This window comes from Hyperolius riggenbachi, chromosome 12, assembly GCF_040937935.1.
Source record: "Hyperolius riggenbachi isolate aHypRig1 chromosome 12, aHypRig1.pri, whole genome shotgun sequence".
NCBI classification, from domain to species: domain Eukaryota; kingdom Metazoa; phylum Chordata; class Amphibia; order Anura; family Hyperoliidae; genus Hyperolius; species Hyperolius riggenbachi.
This window is the reverse complement of record NC_090657.1, coordinates 159897983-159915681: the sequence shown is the minus strand read 5'-3', so window position 1 is coordinate 159915681 and position 17699 is coordinate 159897983. Positions and strand designations below refer to the sequence as shown.

The 17699-nt window shown below is 46.8% G+C and overlaps 2 protein-coding genes and 1 pseudogene across 31 annotated transcripts in view; 1 reads left to right on the top strand and 2 right to left on the bottom strand.

Moving 5' to 3' along the window:
- GATA5 (GATA binding protein 5) overlaps positions 1 to 17699 on the bottom strand; it is a 2064317-nt gene that overhangs the window by 1849076 nt on the left and 197542 nt on the right. The window lies entirely within an intron of this gene.
- Positions 1 to 17699, top strand: part of LOC137541415 (opioid growth factor receptor-like) — a 62913-nt gene that overhangs the window by 22366 nt on the left and 22848 nt on the right. For all 3 annotated transcript variants that reach the window (XM_068262691.1, XM_068262690.1, XM_068262692.1), the window contains 5 exons: positions 1962 to 2033; positions 4142 to 4199; positions 5858 to 5936; positions 7738 to 7804; positions 8168 to 8313. In XM_068262691.1, the coding sequence (XP_068118792.1) occupies positions 1962 to 2033; positions 4142 to 4199; positions 5858 to 5936; positions 7738 to 7804; positions 8168 to 8313 (422 nt within the window). The remainder of the gene's footprint in view (positions 1 to 1961; positions 2034 to 4141; positions 4200 to 5857; positions 5937 to 7737; positions 7805 to 8167; positions 8314 to 17699) is intronic.
- On the bottom strand, positions 951 to 1532 carry LOC137541924 (inosine triphosphate pyrophosphatase-like; annotated as a pseudogene).

Here is a 17699-nt window from a genome sequence, read left to right as displayed (position 1 = left end):
TATAGGAAAAGGCCCGAGCACCAAATGTTAAGTGTATCCTGGGAATAACCAGCTTCATCTTGTTGGCAGAGTGGAGGGCGCGTGGAGGGGCATAAAGTTCCAATAGATCCACTATGTATTTGGGTCCCATGTGGTGTAGAGCCTTGAATGTCAGCAGGCAGATCTTAAAATTGATTCTCCATTTTACTGGCAACCAGTGAAGAGTTTGCAGTACTGGGGTGATGTGTGAGCTGCGGGGGGCATTGGCTAGGAGTCTGGCTGCAGCATTCTGTACTAGCTGTAAGGGGCGCAGAACCTTATCTGTAGATCCGATTAACAGGGCGTTGCAGTAGTCTAGGCGGGAGGATACAAATGTGTGAACCAGGGCAGGTAGGTCTTCAGCTGGGATAAGGTGTTTTATTTTCGCTATATTTCTTAGATGGAAGAAGGAAGACTTGACGACAGCTGATACCTGCTGTCTGAGTTTTAGATTTCCATCCAGGATCACCCCAAGGTTTCGCACAGAGTCTTTATACTGTACAGTATCTCCCCCAATTGCTAGTTTGAGGTGGTGAGCGTTTTGAACTTTATCCATCATGTGTGGACCACCTACCACCAACACCTCTGTTTTGTCAGAGTTCAGCCTCAGTCAGCTGGTGTTCATCCAATTTTGTAAATCCACTAGACACGCATTTATGGATGCTGATGGGTCTTGGGTGCCAGGCTTGAAGGACAGATACAGTATAGTGTAGTTTACTTAAGTAACATAAAGATTAGCACCCTTTTTGTGACAAACACACTGTAGGAGCAGTGCTTACGTAGAGCAGGGTTAGAGGCCCAACACTACCTACTTCAAGCACTTGCCCCCCCCCCCAGTTATCCCTGCTCACCAGCAGTAATCAGCAACAGGCTTTACATCAATCCACCAATAAGCTTAATATGCTTAGGAAGTATTTGAGATTATTAATCCATCATTCCTTGGGTGTACCATTTTGGATAAAATAATCTCACATTTCCTTGAGGGCTTTGTATCGATGAGAAATACTGTTCTTCACTTCCTTTGGGAGTTCTGCATATGTCTTTTCATAACCATCTGGTTGAAAACAAGGGTCCCATCCGAAGTCCTGTGGCCCTCATGGAGATACGATATGACCAGGAGTTCTTCCTTTGAAGAGTAGTACAGGCTCATCAAGGTTTCCACTGCTATAAGCAAATGTGCAGAGAGCATAAGCGGACTTGTCCTCAAATCCTGCCAGCATCTGGTGTAAGCCTTCAGGTTTTAACTTCTCAAGAAACCATTTTATGTAAGGACCAAGAAGACCTCCTAGTGCATTAAAACACAAGCATGTGTCTTCAACTACGACAGGGCCCTGAATCTGCTTGACTGCTTCTTTACACTTTTGGATAGAGATTTCATCAGGTTCTCCTTGGTACTCGGGTAAGTCAATCTTTTTAGCCACTAATTTATATGGGAACTTGTCTCCGAGGATCTGAATGACCTCTTCCAGCTTCTTGGCGTTTCCCGTCACAAATACCACACTCCTACCGGCTACCCGAAGTTAATATCACCAACCATTCCCATTTTAAGGCGTATCCATATAAATGGCCCGCCCTGTACATGAGAAAGGATGCTGATTTTGCAGGGAAGGGAGCTGTGACCGGGAGGGCGGTGGAATGGGGTGCAATTTCAGTCTGTGCCATAGGCGCCATCATGCCTAGATATGCCTTTGGCTGTGACTGTAGAACTGTTCCCTATGAGTTCTCCCTGCTGTGTCCCCTAAACTAGACTAGACTTATTGCAGTTCATATGTACTATAGGAACCTAGACTTTACCATAATGTGACTGATTTCAGACCGAGGCCTACAGTATGTTGTTGTTATGTGACTCCTTGGTGATTTGGAAGCATGTATGTAGTAGCACTGACATATGCTGGCAGAAATGACAGGAACGTTAATGGTTTGTATGTTTCTCCTCTTCACAGTACATGTCTAGTGATGCCGCTCAGGATATGCAGAACTATAGACGCCAATATCCATACTTGAAGGATAACTCGGTAAGGGTCTCTTCCGTCTCTGCTGTAGAAAACAGGAATACTTGTCACATGCATGTGGCAAATGTCTGTGGGGTACAATCAGGTTACAATAACAATTAATGCTGGCCATGCATATTCAGTTGTTATTGCTCAATACCATGTCAGATCCAATAAAACCACCACATCTAGGCAAAATCATAAAACTTACAGCAGATCTGTACACAGAATTTCCTCTCTGCTCTAAAAGATAAGCAGCAGCATAATGATCTTTAAAGAAAAACATTTCTTTGTTATAGCAAACATGCAATCAAATCTGCAGTGTCTACTTTCTGCTTTCATGGAAGCAGGCATAGGGTTAACATCTGTGTTTAAAAATTAGCTGTTCTGCCGAGGCAGCCACCTGACAGAGCTGAGAGATCAAATTACACTTGTGATTAAACACAGATATAAAATACATACAGGGTGCATTTCTTTCCGTTTTCCTTCTGTCCTGTGCAATAATTCAGGTTCACTTCAAGTCCCTGAGGCTGGTTTCACATTACAAAATGGCGGTAGCCCGTAGCAGTGGCAAAAACAGGCCCTCAGGGAACACTGCGTTAGTACACGCTGTTCCCTGTCTGGCAATCTTCCAGGCAGGAGGTGGCATGCGCTTGTGGTCACTTCCTGCTTCGGGTATGCATAAGTGCACAGAAGCATATTGTTAAAAAACGCTTCGGCGCAAGCACGCTGCAATGCCAACTTTAAAAAAAAACAAAAACACATCACCATAGACTAACATGACTTCCAGTCCGCCGCAGGTCACGCACCGTAACGTAAAGTGCAACGTACCACAACGTGGGAAGGATGAACATAGTTTCATTAGGCTGTGGTAGCAGTGCGGCAATTTGCTGCACCACGCCAGAGTGAAAGGCCCCTGAGGGTGCTTTTCCATTTGCTGCAATCCATTTAAAAAAGCAAATCGCAGCCGGTTTGCCAAATGCTCCTTTTCCATTAGCAAAATTCATTTTTGCCTGAATCGCAATGGCTGGCCTGCACGGTTTTTGGTCCGATCACGTTTTGTTCCCAACGGCTGCACGGCGCAATCCTGGCAAGCGGAAACAGCAGCTTGCACGATTGCAAACACAGCATGATTGCGCTTGCGCAGGCGCTTCCAAGGGGAAAAGCGCACTAATTTCCCCTGCTAGATTATTGTGAGACCTTGCCGTTACTCACGCCACCTATACATTTCATGCAGCCATTCCAGAGCGAACACAGTGAATCCAGCGCAGGAGACTTGGGCGCACAGGGAGTAACTTTGGCGCCGTCAGAAGACTGAGCTGAAGTTACTTTTAAAACACAATAATTTGGCTTCCAGCAATTGCTGGAAGATGAATTATTTCATTCCCCACCATCCATGGCGGCCTGGAGGGGGAATAGTATTTTACATGGTTGGGACTTGCCATACCGGCTGTATCCTGCGCCCAGGTCTCCCGCGCCGATTCCTCTCGTACGCATTCCAGAGACCTACCCATGAAAAAATCAGTGGTTTGACCCAGAGATCCCTCTGAAGTGGGCAGCAGAGTTACCAGCTGTAGAGCAGCTCTCACTCTCCAGAAGACTTTTCTGCTTATTCCTCTAAATTCTAAACAACCCCCTCAACATAAGGGGCTAAACAGAAGAATAAAGGTGGCCATACACCAGGCAACTTGGTGGCCGATGACCATCCTATTTGATTATTATAATGGAAATGGATGAAAATCAGTGCCGCCAAGAGCATGCGCAACCGACAAAGCGACCAATTTCTGGCCAGTTGATTGCGCAATCAAGCAAGATGCCGACTTGCTTCATCGGGTGCTCAGCGGTAATGGCGTGCGATATCGGGATGAGCGATGAACGCGACAAAACCCCGCTGCTGTCCCCCCTAATGTAAAATGTTCCCCCGGCTGGTCTCCCCTCTCTGCTCCTCCCCAATCACCTCGTGTGTGATGATGGGATGGGGAGGAGTTTGGACAGTCCATAGATTTGCTATGGTTGCCTGGCGGTCTTTTGTCTCAGTCCGTGAATTAGACTATTTTTTGGGAGCGGGAGAACAGGCACTTTCTGAAAGAAATAATGACAGCCGACCCCTTCTATTTTTTTTTTCCCTGCAGGATGATTCGATGCTCAATTTTAAGTTCTACAGAAATGAGATTCCTTTCCATCCAAATGGTTAGTAATGAGACAATTATCACTTTGTATTGTAATGTATGGATCGTTTCCTGGATTTACCTACCTTTTCCTCCCCATTTATGCACTCATGTCAAAAAATTAAGACACCCAATTAAATATTCATGTCTGTATTAAAGTGAAACTAAACTCCAGAATTTTCTCTGTGTTAAAAGATAAGACAGAGCATGGTGACCATTATGGGCAAAAGGTTAATTGCAATTTATGGAAATCCTGAAAAAAAATTAAAGTTTTGACTTGGTTTCATTTTTGCAGGGAGCACTGAAAGGGTTAAGCCTCAGTGTTTACTGTATGGGGATAGAGTTGCTCCTGCAGTCTATTCACAGCTGCTGATAAGAACTCACTAGACACTTTTATCTGGCTAAATAAACACAGATAAAGTATGGAATCCTGCACTGCTGTTAAGGGGCCCATACACCTAACGATTTTCCCGCCGATATACAGCCGTTTCGATCACAGTGATCGAAACAGATGTGAAATCGCCGCGCACACCGCTGACAGAACGATCGATTTCCGTCCGAAATCGATCGTTCCCTTCGATTCCCGTCGACCCATCCGTGCGGAAGATTTTCCTCAGTCGCCGGCGGGTCGGGAGTGCGTCGTTAGCGGCGTTCGAATGCCCGACGACCGACGCAATACAGCGGGTATACATTACCTGTTCCAGCCGGCGCGAGTCCCCTGGTCTTCTTCTCCGCTTCGGGCTCCAGACCGTTCCTGCAGCTACACAGAACTTCCTGTCCCGGCAGGAAGTTTAAACAGTAGAGCGCCCTCTAGTTCAGTAGCCGGAGTGGAGCCAGAGCGGAGAAGAAGACAGCGGGGACTCGCGCCTGCCAGAACAGGTAATGTATGCAGGGGGGGATGGTGCGGCAGCAGCGGCAGCTCCACAGATTGTGATCGGTTTCAGGCTGAAATCGATTCACAATCTGTTTGCAGTAAAGGTGGCCATACGATCCCCCTCTGATCAGATTCGATCAGAGAGGGATCTATCTGTTGGTCGAATCTGATGGCAAATCGACCAGTGTATGGCCACCTTTAGATGGCAATTTTGGCTAAAATAAAGTTAAATGGGAAATGTCCCTCCGTTTGTACCAAGGTGCTGCTGATCCACTGGGTGGCTCCAGAAACAGTGAAAATACAAGGGAATAGAAAAGCGCTCCTATGGTGCATTAAACTTCTTTTAATCAATCACGAACATAGAAGTGCACTTACAAATATAGTAGATAAAATTGCATTCAGAAGGCCACCCACGTCAATCCCTCCTTCCCTCAGCCTGGCCAAGAGTGACGTCGGGCACCCGCCTTGCAAGGACACGCCCTAGCCCCCACCCGCCCCTCCCCACACATACCTCTCGCTATTCCCGTGCGAACGCCGGAGATTTCCAACTGTGGTCTCCAGTCTTGGCCAGGCTGAGGTAAGGAGGGATTGACGTGAGTGGCCGGAATGTGATTTTATCTACTATATTTGTAAGTGCAACTCTATGTGCGTGATTGATTAAAACAAGTTTAATGCACCATAAGAGCGCTTTTCTTTTCCCTTGTATTTTAAATAAACACATAGCAGGGGATTCTTTTTTTTTTTACAATAGTAAAGTATATTTTATTCAACTGAGGTACTTAAACACTGCCTTCCTTTACCCTCAGGTTTGTACATAGAGGATATGCTTGAGACTTGGAAGAACGAGTATGACATACTGGAGAGTAACCATAACTACATCCAGTGGTGAGTGAATAAACCTTTTCCTAATACATACACAGGAATACCTGTAATCTCATTATAAGATTTAGGGCATATTCACAGTGAGACATTGCATTTTAATGCAACGTTAAAGTTGCAACGCGTCTGTGTTTAGAGGTAACGCACTGCAAGCAGTGAGTTACCATAACGCGACATTTTTCAATACGACGTTAACGTCGCACTGTGAATGTCCCACAGGATTATTATTGCAGTGCGGTAATCTGCGTTAAAAGACTTTATAACGCAGCTCCGCAACGTGCCACTGTGAATGCGACCTCAAGGTGAACCCAAGGTGGTGGGGAAAAAAGAGACATAACTGCCTAAGTAGAGGGAAGCCTTTGGATAGTACAGAGGCTTCCTTGCCCCCACCATTGCCACGCACAGACCCTCTGAACATATCTGAGGAGCAGGGGTGTTTCTAGTCCTTTTGTCACCTCAGGCAACCCCCCCCCCCCCCCCCAAAAAAAAAACACCACACAATAGAGAATATAAACCATGTGCCGTATAGGGTGGATGCATAACACAGGGAGTCCCTGAGATACAAACAGCCCGCCGATCCTGTTGCATTTTGCTGCACACTCCCTTCCTGCACTACCCCAGCTTAGTGTGTAAATGCAGAGTATAGTGCAGCAGCAGCGGTGTTCTCACCTCACCGCTGGAGTCCGGTGCTGTGCCTGTGCGACCATCCTGTCTGTTCCTGTCCCCTTCCTGCAATACGCCAGCTTAGTGTGTAAATGCAGAGTATAGTGCAGCAGAAGCGGTGCTCTCACCTCTCCGCTGGAGTCCAGTGATGTGCTTCCACCTGTTCATGCACCGCTCGCTCTAGTACCCAGCATCTGCTACTGCATGTAGCATGATTATACACTACATAAGGAGAGTGAAATGCCAGCACTAGAGGGAGCAGAAAACAGACAGGATGGTCACACAGGCACAGCACTGGACTCCAAAGGGGAGGTTAGAGCACAGCTTCTGCTGCACTATACTCTGCATTTACACAATGGACTGGAGGAGTGCAGGAGGGGGACGGGGACAGATATTGGGAAAAGGGGACAGAAGGAGGCACAGTGGGAAAGAGGGAAGCACAGAGGGACGCACACAGATCTGGATCATCCACACAGGGGGGCAGATGTGGCACAAGGAAAGAGAAGGAGCCACAAGGGGACAGGAGGAGGTACAAACACCCACGGGGGCAAGGCTTCATTCAGGGGGCATGGCTTCATGGGGTGGGACTAAGTTCAGAGGTGGGGCTTTAATCAGGAGCATGGTGCCCCCCCCCCCCCCCCCAGGACCAATGGCACTCCAGGCAGCGGCCTGTAATGCCTATACCTAAAAATGTCCCTGTTGACAAGAGCTGTTCTCGTGGCCCCGCTCCCCGGCATGTACAAGTGCAGCTGTACTGTGTCGTAAACCAAAGCTGCTCAATCACAAGGGGCTCCATGCTACTGGGGCGCAGCTTTACTCTTGCAGGAGCAGTACGGCTGGGCTCTAGCATGAAAGAGTAGCGTAGACGCAAACTAAAAGAAGGGCCCGACCAGTGGCAATGGGGACAAGGCGGATGTGAGAAGCCTCTGGAGGATCCACAAGCTTCTCTTTCTTATGTACGGTAAGTATCTGCTTTTTTTCACCAACTCAGGTTTGCTTTGAAGGACAACTTGAAACCAAAACCGTATTTGTGAATGCAAAAAATACATTTGTAATATCCTAGATGAGGAAAGTGATAAAGAGTGGATAGGAGGTGTAACATGAGTTAAGCTAGACTTTCACTGATGACCTTCATCTGTTGCAGGCTGTTTCCACTTCGTGAGCCGGGTTTGAATCAGAAAGCCCCTCCTCTGAGCAGAAATGAAATTAAGGTAGGAAATATCGCCAAGAACCGATGTATTACTTTAGGCAGTAAAAAGCATAGAACCGGCCTTGGATGCTCCCCCTAGTCAGACGTGTGCTAGATGGCATGCCAAGCATGGATCCATTGTAGTGTAGACCCAACCTTTCAGTAAGCTGCAGTACTCCCCGGTAATCTACGCACAAGGCGGCTTGGCTTACTACAGCATTTCTGAATCAATTTCAGTCTCTTTCTCCGCTCAATGAGCCAACAAAATTGTCTGCTGCCCAGGCAGGGGGAGGAGCTCAGTTTGATTGTAGTGGTTTTGATTGGCCTGTGATGTCAGTTCTGTGTAGTTTCCTCTCTGCTCTACCAACCATAGTCTGTCTCCTAGAGGATGGTGGAAGATTCTGATGTCAACGGGAGGTTCCTTGCGGCATATAAACTCATGTTAGGATTTTATGGCTTGACGTTGAATGAGGAGACTGAAGAAGTCCAACGTGCAGATAACTGGAAGGAAAGATATGCCAACCTAAACTGGTGAGTGGAAGTAGAATACCACCTTTGTTTAAATTAAACCTCAAGTTAGATACTTAACTTTGTAGAGGGAAGGTTCTGGATACAATTGAGTCTTCCCCTTCTCTCTTGGTCCCGATGTTTGACTGCTGTCTACTGTTGAATTTACATGCCCCGCTGTGTCTTCAGGACTCTTTATACCAGCTATGTAAATATTCGCGTCCCCAAGTACTGCACATGTTCAAGCCTAGTACAAACCTAGCAGATCGAATAACTTCAATGGAAACAATACTGGAGATGAAGGCCTCATACAAGATAGATGCCTAATTCACACCTAAAAATGAAAACGCATGCATTTTGCGTTTTTGTGCAAGTTTTTTTTTTTTAGCACCTCCTGGCGCTTGGCTGCGTGGTGCGTTTTTGTTAAAAGCGCTTTTCTAAGCACTTTTCCAGAGCGTTTTTTTTTCATTCACTCCCTGACGCAAGTCAGGAAGTGAACTCTTTGATCCGGAAAATAATAAATGCAATGTATTTATTCTTAAAAACGCGAACGCAATTGCTGCACAAAGCGATTTTGTGAGCGTTTTGCATTTTTCTTATACCTTCCTTTGAAGTGGAATCGCCCTAACAATGGTACAGGCACCGCTATGCTGAGTGGATCGGAAACAAACTGCTCAGATGTGAACTCTCTCAGTAGGGAATCATTGCACAAGCGGTTTTAGGGCGGTTTTGAAAATCGCCTGCACTTGAAAAAATGGCAAAAATGCCCTTAGTGTGAACGAGCCTGGAGAGAGGACTGGGAGGGCTCTGTGGTATCGAGAACTTTCCCTTTACATAGGTGAGTATCTAACCTGAAGCGACAGTACTCGCTTCATGATCACACTTCATGTTCACTTGAAAAAAAAAATGCTATAAACACTCATCAGTTCTATTTAGGATTTTTTTTGTTATAAAAAAAAAAAGTATCTTTATATTTTAATTTGCAGCCAGTTGTGTATTTGCAAGACGAGCTGTAAGCTTAGGGTGGCCATCCGTATGGATTTAGGCCGGACAGTCCGGTTTTTGGACTGCTTGTCCTCCGTCTGGCACAAGGCCAGGACGGACAGCCAGATGTCCTCCTTTTTGGGTGTAGAGGGAGAGAGTGCAGAGAAGAGGGAGCAGTGGGCACAGTTGGAAAGGGGGGACATCTCCCCCACCTTTCCTCACCTTTGGGCTCCCCCTTCCTCTCTCTACCCTCTAGAACTAAAGTTTTGGGGTTACTGGCAGCGGGCAGGACTTACCTCTACCTCGCTCCAAGCGCTGCGTAGTGACGTCCGGTTCATGAATTATTTGAGCCTGTTCTTTCCTGTGAGTTTAATGATCCGACTCATCCACTGAGCCGAATCAGTTCAGTGGATAAGACAGAAACTGCAGCTGCAGTTCCTGTCTCATCCACTGAACTGATTCGGTTCAGTGGATGAGTCGGATCACAGGAAAGAACAGGCTCAAATGACTCATGAACCGGACATCACTACTGCTTCGCCTTGGAAGGAGGCAGGTAAGTTCTGCCAGCTGCCAGCCACCCCAAAACTTTAGTTCTAGAGGGGAGAGCGAGGAAGGGGGAGCCCAAAGGTGAGGAAAGGGGGGGGGAGATGTCCCTACTTTCACACTGCTGTACCTACCGCTCTCCCTTCACTGAGCTCGCCCCTCCTGCCGAGGGACACCTGGCTAACTATTCTGGGGACACCTACAGACCTGGCTACATATACTTGGGACACCCATAGACCTGGCTATATATACTGGGAACACTATACACCTGGCTATCTGTACTGGAGACACCTATACACTTGGCTAACTATTCTGGGGACACCTACAGACCAGGCTACATATACTTGGGACACCCATAGACCTGGCTAAATATACTGGGGACACCTATAGACCTGGCTATATATACTGGGAACACTATACACCTGGCTATCTGTACTGGAGACACCTATACACTTCGCTAACTATTCTGGGGGAACCTAAAGACCTGGCTACATATACTGGGGACACCTATAGACCTGCCTAACTATTCTGGGGACACCTAAAAACCTGGCCATCTGTACCGGAGACATCTATAGACCTGGCTACCTATGCTGGGGGTACCTATTTTGGGGTAACTGCTGTCAGATTATCTGTATTTATGGGGAACCACTGTTAACAGATTAAGTGTACTTTGGGGAACCGCTGCCATATTATGTATGTTAGGGGCACGGCTGCTGCCAGATTTTACATATTTTGGGGAACTGCTGCCAGATTGTGTATGTTTGGGGGACCACTGCTGCCAGATTACATGTATTTTGGGTGTTATGTGTATTTTGGGTGAACCGCTGCCAGGTTTCGCGTATTTTGGGGAACTGGTTCCAGATGATGTGTATGTTGGGGGGAAATGCTGCTGCCACATTGTCTATTTTGGGGGAACCACTGCCATATTATTTGTATTTTAGAGGAACTTCTACCAGATTACGCGTATTTTTGGTGAAATGCTGTCAGATTACATCTATTTTTGGGGGCTACACTACGACAGAGCTCAAACTTCCCCGGCAGACAATTTACACCACTGCTAAGGTCATGTATATTTGGCCCCACCCATGACCACGCCCACTTTATGCTTTACCACACCCACTTTTGGCACGCTTAGTATGATGTCCTCCTTTTCAGAATCAGAATCATATTTATTTCACCAAGTACAACGGGGATTGTACCCGGAATTATTTTTGGCTCATACAGGGTCGGAGATGGTACAAACACAAACATGCGATCCAACACATACAATCAGGTTCAGTATACACAGTAAGCATCTACCTATATATACATAATGCACATAACCATAGTGAAGGACGCGTGGGGAAGTCTGGAGTGCTATGTGAGGGGAGCAGCCTGCCAACTATCGACGGCGCTCGCTCGCTCCACAGCAGTTCCAGATGCCCCGCAGTGTGTCCTGAAAGAGTGGATAGAGAAAGAGAGAGAGATAGATAGAAGGGACAGCTAAAGAGAGACTGAGGAAGAAGGAGAAGGAACCAAGGCAAGAGGATAGAGACAGAGGCCTTTTAGGGCTGCAGATTAAAAAACACCCCGGGTTCCGACGATCAGTCCAAGAGTCCATCCTTGTGGTCCGGTTCCCCGATGTAGGAAGGAAGGTGGGCAGCTGGTCTTCAGAGCTGGGTGGTGGTGCAGGCTGACACGGTCCTCAACAGTGGCTGAGGTAGTCACTGGGTGGCCGAACAGGCTGGGGGCTGCGGCTGGTGGAGACCCTCTCTCGAGCTCAGCTAAGGATCTCTTCCATGTGAGAGGCCCAGCAGGAAGCGGCGGTGGTCAGGCCTTCTGTGCACATGAAGTGTCCCCCATGCTCCGGGCTGGCGTCCTGGACTCCTAGGCAGCGGCCCACGTGGTGGAGGGGGGATCCTGCAGCCTTGTCAATCCCGGGCTGCGGAGGATGGGTGCTCCTGCAGTGCTGGTGGCGTCCTGGTCGCCCTGGGTAGCGGGGGTACAGTAGTCCATACGACACGCACCACGTGGACGCTGAGCTCTGGGTCAGCAGCTCTCCAGTGAGCCTGCTTAGGTGTGTGGTCTCTGGGGCCTCCTGTAGTGGCGGTGACTGGAGGGGCTAGCTCGAGGCAGCAGTCGGGCCGTCGGGGATCAGACGCTGATCCAGGTCATGGCAGCAGCGGTGGAGAGCTGCTAGTGTGGTCCTGCCTGCACGCTGAATGCCGGAGCGGCTGCAGGGTGCAGCATCCTGTGGGCCAGCCGGAGCAAGCTCTAGGTGGAAGCAGCATGAGGCTGGAGCAGCGTCTCGGTCCGTACGAGAGCCGATATGGATGGCATCAGGGCCAGCGTGGTGGCGTACAGATCGGGCACGTGGGTCCTGATCAGCTGGTCGCCCGATTAGCTGGCATGCCGCCGCTGTCATGCGGCTGATGATTAAGCACCGTGGAGAAGCTCTGTGTCCCTACATCCTCCCCGGTAGGCTAGGGGGGACCTGGGTGGTCAGCAGATGGTCGCCGATGGTCCGGGGGCTGCGGCGGCAGATCGGCAGAGCTCAGTGCTGCCTCTCCATGCCTGCACGTGGGCCCCCGAACAGCTGATCCTTTCGCCGTCCAGCATATCCTGCGATCCGTGGCTAGTGCAGAGCCGGACCGGCAGTGCCCATGTCCTCCGCCTCCTACCTCAGCAAGAGGCGAAACAAGAGGTGAGTGGAGGAGAGATTTTCATTTAAAAGAGCAAAAAAGGCCAGGGCCCTGCGGCCGAGGTGTCCGAGTCCGGCGCCATCTTGATGAACAGGGTGTGATGTCCTCCTTTTTGGGGTTCTGCAGGTGGCCACCCTATGTAAGCTTAGATTTCACTTCTTTACCAGCCTGGATCCTGTGTAGGGTATCACAGAAACAGGCCTGAATTTACATCACAGGAGCCTATAGGCACAGATGTCCTGCCACCCTAGACTTCGCCCTCCCACAAACTCACAAACCAATGCTGAACCGCACTGCAATTGTACTGGCTGGCCCAGCTTTTGCCTCCCCCTACTTCCCCTGCCCAGCATAGGTAGCTACAGGTGCCCCTTAGTATTAGGTAACAAGTCGTACCCTCAGTATTAAGTAGCTTAAAGAGAATCTGTACTCTAATATTCTTACACTAAAAAGCATACCATTCTATTCCTTATTTTCTCCTGTGTCCCTCTGTGCTGTTTCTGCCACTCTCTGCTGCAATCCTGGCTTGTAATTAAGTTTTAGGCAGTGTTTACAAACAAACTAACCAGCTTGTGATAGGCTCATATAAGCAGAGTGTGTGAGTCATACAGAGTGTGCAGGGGGCCTGCAGAGGGTGTGTATCGCTTCTACCCAATCACAAGCAGCCCTGCACACTCCACACATTCAAGCCTTAGCCCGACAGACACGACAGAGTAAAGGAGATAAGATTTATTACAGAGACAGTGCAATTAGGAAAGGCTGCAGTAAGCCAGAGCACATTAGAACAGGCATAGGAACTTATAGGATACAAGAACTAAGGCTGAAAAATTTGTTACAGAGTCTCTTTAAAGGTGCTCCAAAGTATTAGGTAGCTAGAGATGCCCCCGGCTAAAGGGAGATCTTGTCAGTAGAATGCAGAGAGCAGGGTGAGTAGCCTGTCATTTACCCTCTGCTCCGGAAGGAGGTAGGGAGGCACTCGGGGAGTGAGCCGCCTTTCCATCATCAGAGGCCTGTAGGCACGTGCCTACAGTGCCTTATGGGAAATCCAGCCCTGCTCAGAAATGTAGTTTCTATAGAGATTTCCATCTTGCTGTGTGAGTAACTGCTCAGAGCCCTTGTCAACTGCTCAGAGCACTTGTCAATTTTAACAAGTTGTACTTATCCATTGAATGGTGCACACACACACAAAACTATGTGCATTCAAACAATGTTTGGTATTAAAGCAAAAGTGTAGGCATGGCCCTTAAAATGGTCCCAAGTATTGGTACACCAGTATATTAAAGGGAACCTAAACTGAGAAGAAAATCCATATCGGATTTTTCCTTTTAATATAATACCAGTTGCCTGACTCTCCTGCTGATCCTGTGTCTCTAATACTTTTAGGCACAGCCCCTGAACAGGCATGCAGATCAGGTGCTCTGACTGAAGTCAGACTGGATTAGCTGCATGCTTGTTTCAGGTGCGTGATTCAGCCACTACTGCAACCAAATAGATCAGCAGGACAGCCAGGCCACAGGTATTGTTTAAAAGGAAACATCCGAATCCCTCTCAGTTTAGGTTCCCTTTATAGATAAATGGTGGCTCTTTAACTAGACACTGTCCAAACGTGATATTTTTTTCATGGGATTATCAGCACTTTCTGTCTTGCTGATTGGCAGATGTGGGATGAGGCAGGCATCGCTTGCAGACACAAGCTGGCATGTCCTTCCGCTTTCACTGACAGTTTGGGCAGAATTAGAGGCGGGGAAAACCTTTCACTCCGCCCACCTTAGGCTCACGGCTTTCTGAGTTACATGTAAATGGCATATGAAGAAAGGACTTTATATATGCATATAAAGGAAGGAGATGTCTGTACCTGGAAGCAGGAGTGTAACTACAAGGAAGCAGCCCCTGCGATCGCAGGGGGCACAGAGCTGTGAGGGGCCCTAACTATTAACCTTCCCTTCCCTTGTGAGTCATCAGACCAGGCAATAGCATATATTTTATTGCTTTTTAGTCCGGTTCTGATGCTCATGTGCTCAACAAAACAGAAAACAGCCTGTATTTGCAACAATGTTCCCATGTTTCATCACTTATTTTGGATTGGCAATAAAATCGCTTGCAGACCCTTTGCATGCATTTGCCCATCAAAAGCATTTTCTTCGGTGGCAGAAGTGAATTTCCTCTTGCTGTCCGACTGAACAGTATCCCACCCTTTCACAGATACCGTCATAAAAAAAGAAGTAATGTTCAGCAAATATCAGGCATGCATAAAACTGGGTTTCACCTTCCGGGAAACTGAGGTGGCCTGTTAGTGTCCGTGGGCCGAAGCAAAGAGAGGTAACTCACCTATGTTGCCACTTCTCACCACTGCACTGCACACTGCTCTCCATCTTCCCTACACTTCCCCTTTACAGCTGGTAACCAGGAAGATGGAAAGCAGTGTGCAGCATAGTGGTGAGAGGCTGCAACATAGGTGAGTTAACCCTTGGCCTCTTAACAGGACAGTTCCGTTTCACAGAGGGCGAAAGATTTACTTCTCCCTTGCTCATCTCTAGTGAATATACTGTAGGTCTGCGGCTGTAATGAGTGCTTGTGCTCATTCCTTCTAGAGATTTCAAAGAGGAACTCCAGTGAAAATAATGTAATAAAAAAGTGCTTCATTTTTAAAATAATTATGGATAAATGATTTAGTCAGTGTTTGCCCATTGTAAAATCTTTCCTCTCCCTGATATACAGTCTGACATTTATCACATGGTGACAGTTTTACTGCTGGCAGGTGATGTCACTGGAAGGAGATGCTGCTTGCTTTTTCTTGGCAGTTGTTAACAGCTGTTATTTCCCACCATGCAACAAGGCTCCCAAAGTGTGATGTTAGGACCTCAGTGCTGTAAGGCGCTGACATCACACTGTGTGAGGGGTTTCCCCACAAAATCAGCCATACAGAGCTCCCTGATGATCCGTTTGAGAAAAGGAATAGATTTCTCATGGGAAAGGGGGTATCAGCTACTTATTGGGATGAAGTTCAATTCTTGGTTACGGTTTCTCTTTAAAAGCACACCTGAAGTGAGCAGGAATATAGAGGCTGCCATGTTTATTTTCTTTTAAACATTGCGAATGTGCCTGGCTGTAATGCTGATCTTCTGCCTTTAATACTTTTAGCCATAGCCCCTGAACAAGCGTGCAGATCAGGTGCTCTGATTGACGTGATGCATGATCAGCAGGACAGCCAGGCAACTGTTTAAAAATAATTAAATATGGCAGCCTCCATATCCTTCTCACTTCAGGTACCCTTTAACCACTTCGCCGCCCGGGTACAGTATATCTATGCCCCTTTTAACTTCATTTCCCCGCCCGGGGCGTAGATATATGCACCCCTGCCGCTACCACCCTCGCCCGCTCCCCCAGAGATCAATGAACGGGAACACATTTCCCGTTCTTGATCTAAGCCCCCGCAGCAATGATTGGCTGCTTCCAGGAGAAGCTGCGCGATCATTGTGTTAAAAAAAAAAGTTTCCCATCCTCACTACACTTCCTGTAAGCGTACTTACTACGCTTACAGGACCATTCACAAAAAATTACTATGGCCATCTTGTGGCCAAATAGTAAAACTACAGTCAAAAATGTTTTATATACAAATACATATATTTTTACATTTTAAATTAACGCATTACCTCCCACACTCCCCAATTGTTACCTTTTTTTTTTTTGTAAAAAAAAAAAAAAATTTACAATAAAAAAACAAAAAACACAAATAGTTACCTTAGTGACTGAACTCTTTAAATATTTATGTCAAGAGGCTATAACACTGTTACTTTGTAAATTATGGGCCTGTAATTAGGGATGGACGCAAAACTGAAAAAAAATGCACCTTTATTTCCAAATAAAATATTGGCGCCAAACATTGTGATAGGGACATTATTTAAATGGTGTAATAACCAGGACAAATGGGCAAATAAATTACATGGATTTTAATTACAGTAGCATGCATTATTTAAAAACTATAATGGCCAAAAACTGAAAAATATTTTTTTCCCAAATTTGTTGCTATTTTCCCATTAAAACACATTTAGAATAAAATAATTTTTGCCAAAATGTCCCACCTAAAGAAATCCTAATTGGTGGCGAAAAAAACAAGATATAGTTCATTTCATTGTGAAAAGTAATGATAAAGTTATAGGCGAATGAATGGAATGAGAGCTGAAAGGTGAAAATTGCTCGGATGCTGAAGGGGTAAAACCCCTCAGTTGTGAATTGGTTAAAGGGAACCTGAAACTAGTTAAATTATTTAAAATAAACACATGACGTAGCTTCAAATGAATATTGCATACTAACCTCACCGCCAGTTCCTTTTTAGAAGCTCACCATTTTCTTCTTACAGTGATCCCTTCCAGTTCTGACAATATTTTGTCAGAACTGAAATATAGTAGTTGCTGTCAGTTACATATCAGCAGCTGTCAGTTACAACTGAATGTGTAAGGTAATGTCCACGCTTCCCTATGGCTCAAGTGGGCGATATTACAGCTTAACAGTGTGCTGACCAAGAAGCTGCTATGGGGTAATGGCCATTTTTAAAATGGAGGACGGAGAATTCTATTGATCACAGTGGACAAATGGGACACAGGAGAGGAGAAAGATTGATGAGCAGACTACACAGGAGGCAATTATGACCTGTGTATGGTTATTTTGACTTTTTATTTTCAGTTCAGGTTCTTTTTAAGAGCACTAGCTAGGGAAGCCCTCCATGATATGAACCTGAGTGGCGGTCCTAATGTGTTTGCCGACTAAAACACAGACCCCCCTTCACTAAACAAGTGTAGCTAGTATCTGTCCCCGCCCCCTCACTCATAGAAAGAGGTTCAGCCATATGCAATGTCTAGTTCCCTCTCCCCATCTGAATATGCAGAGGAGCCACAGAGGAGCACAATTGCCTGGTCAGTCGACAGGTCCCCTGACTCATGATATGCAAAGGGACCCTACAGAGATGCTGCAAGGTGATAGAAGTAGCACAGTGCAAGAAGAGACAAGTATCTGATGCTGAACCAGGTATTTGTGCTCTGCTGCAGCTGCTCTGCATACTAAGATGTGGCTGGTACCACCCCCTAGATTTTGCCACCTGGATTCCAGCTTTTGGGAAAGAAATGTTAAATATTCAGTATTTTCAACATCCCTTTTGGGAATCCTTTGGGAACACTGGAGATGAATTGGTAAATCAGTGCTTCACCT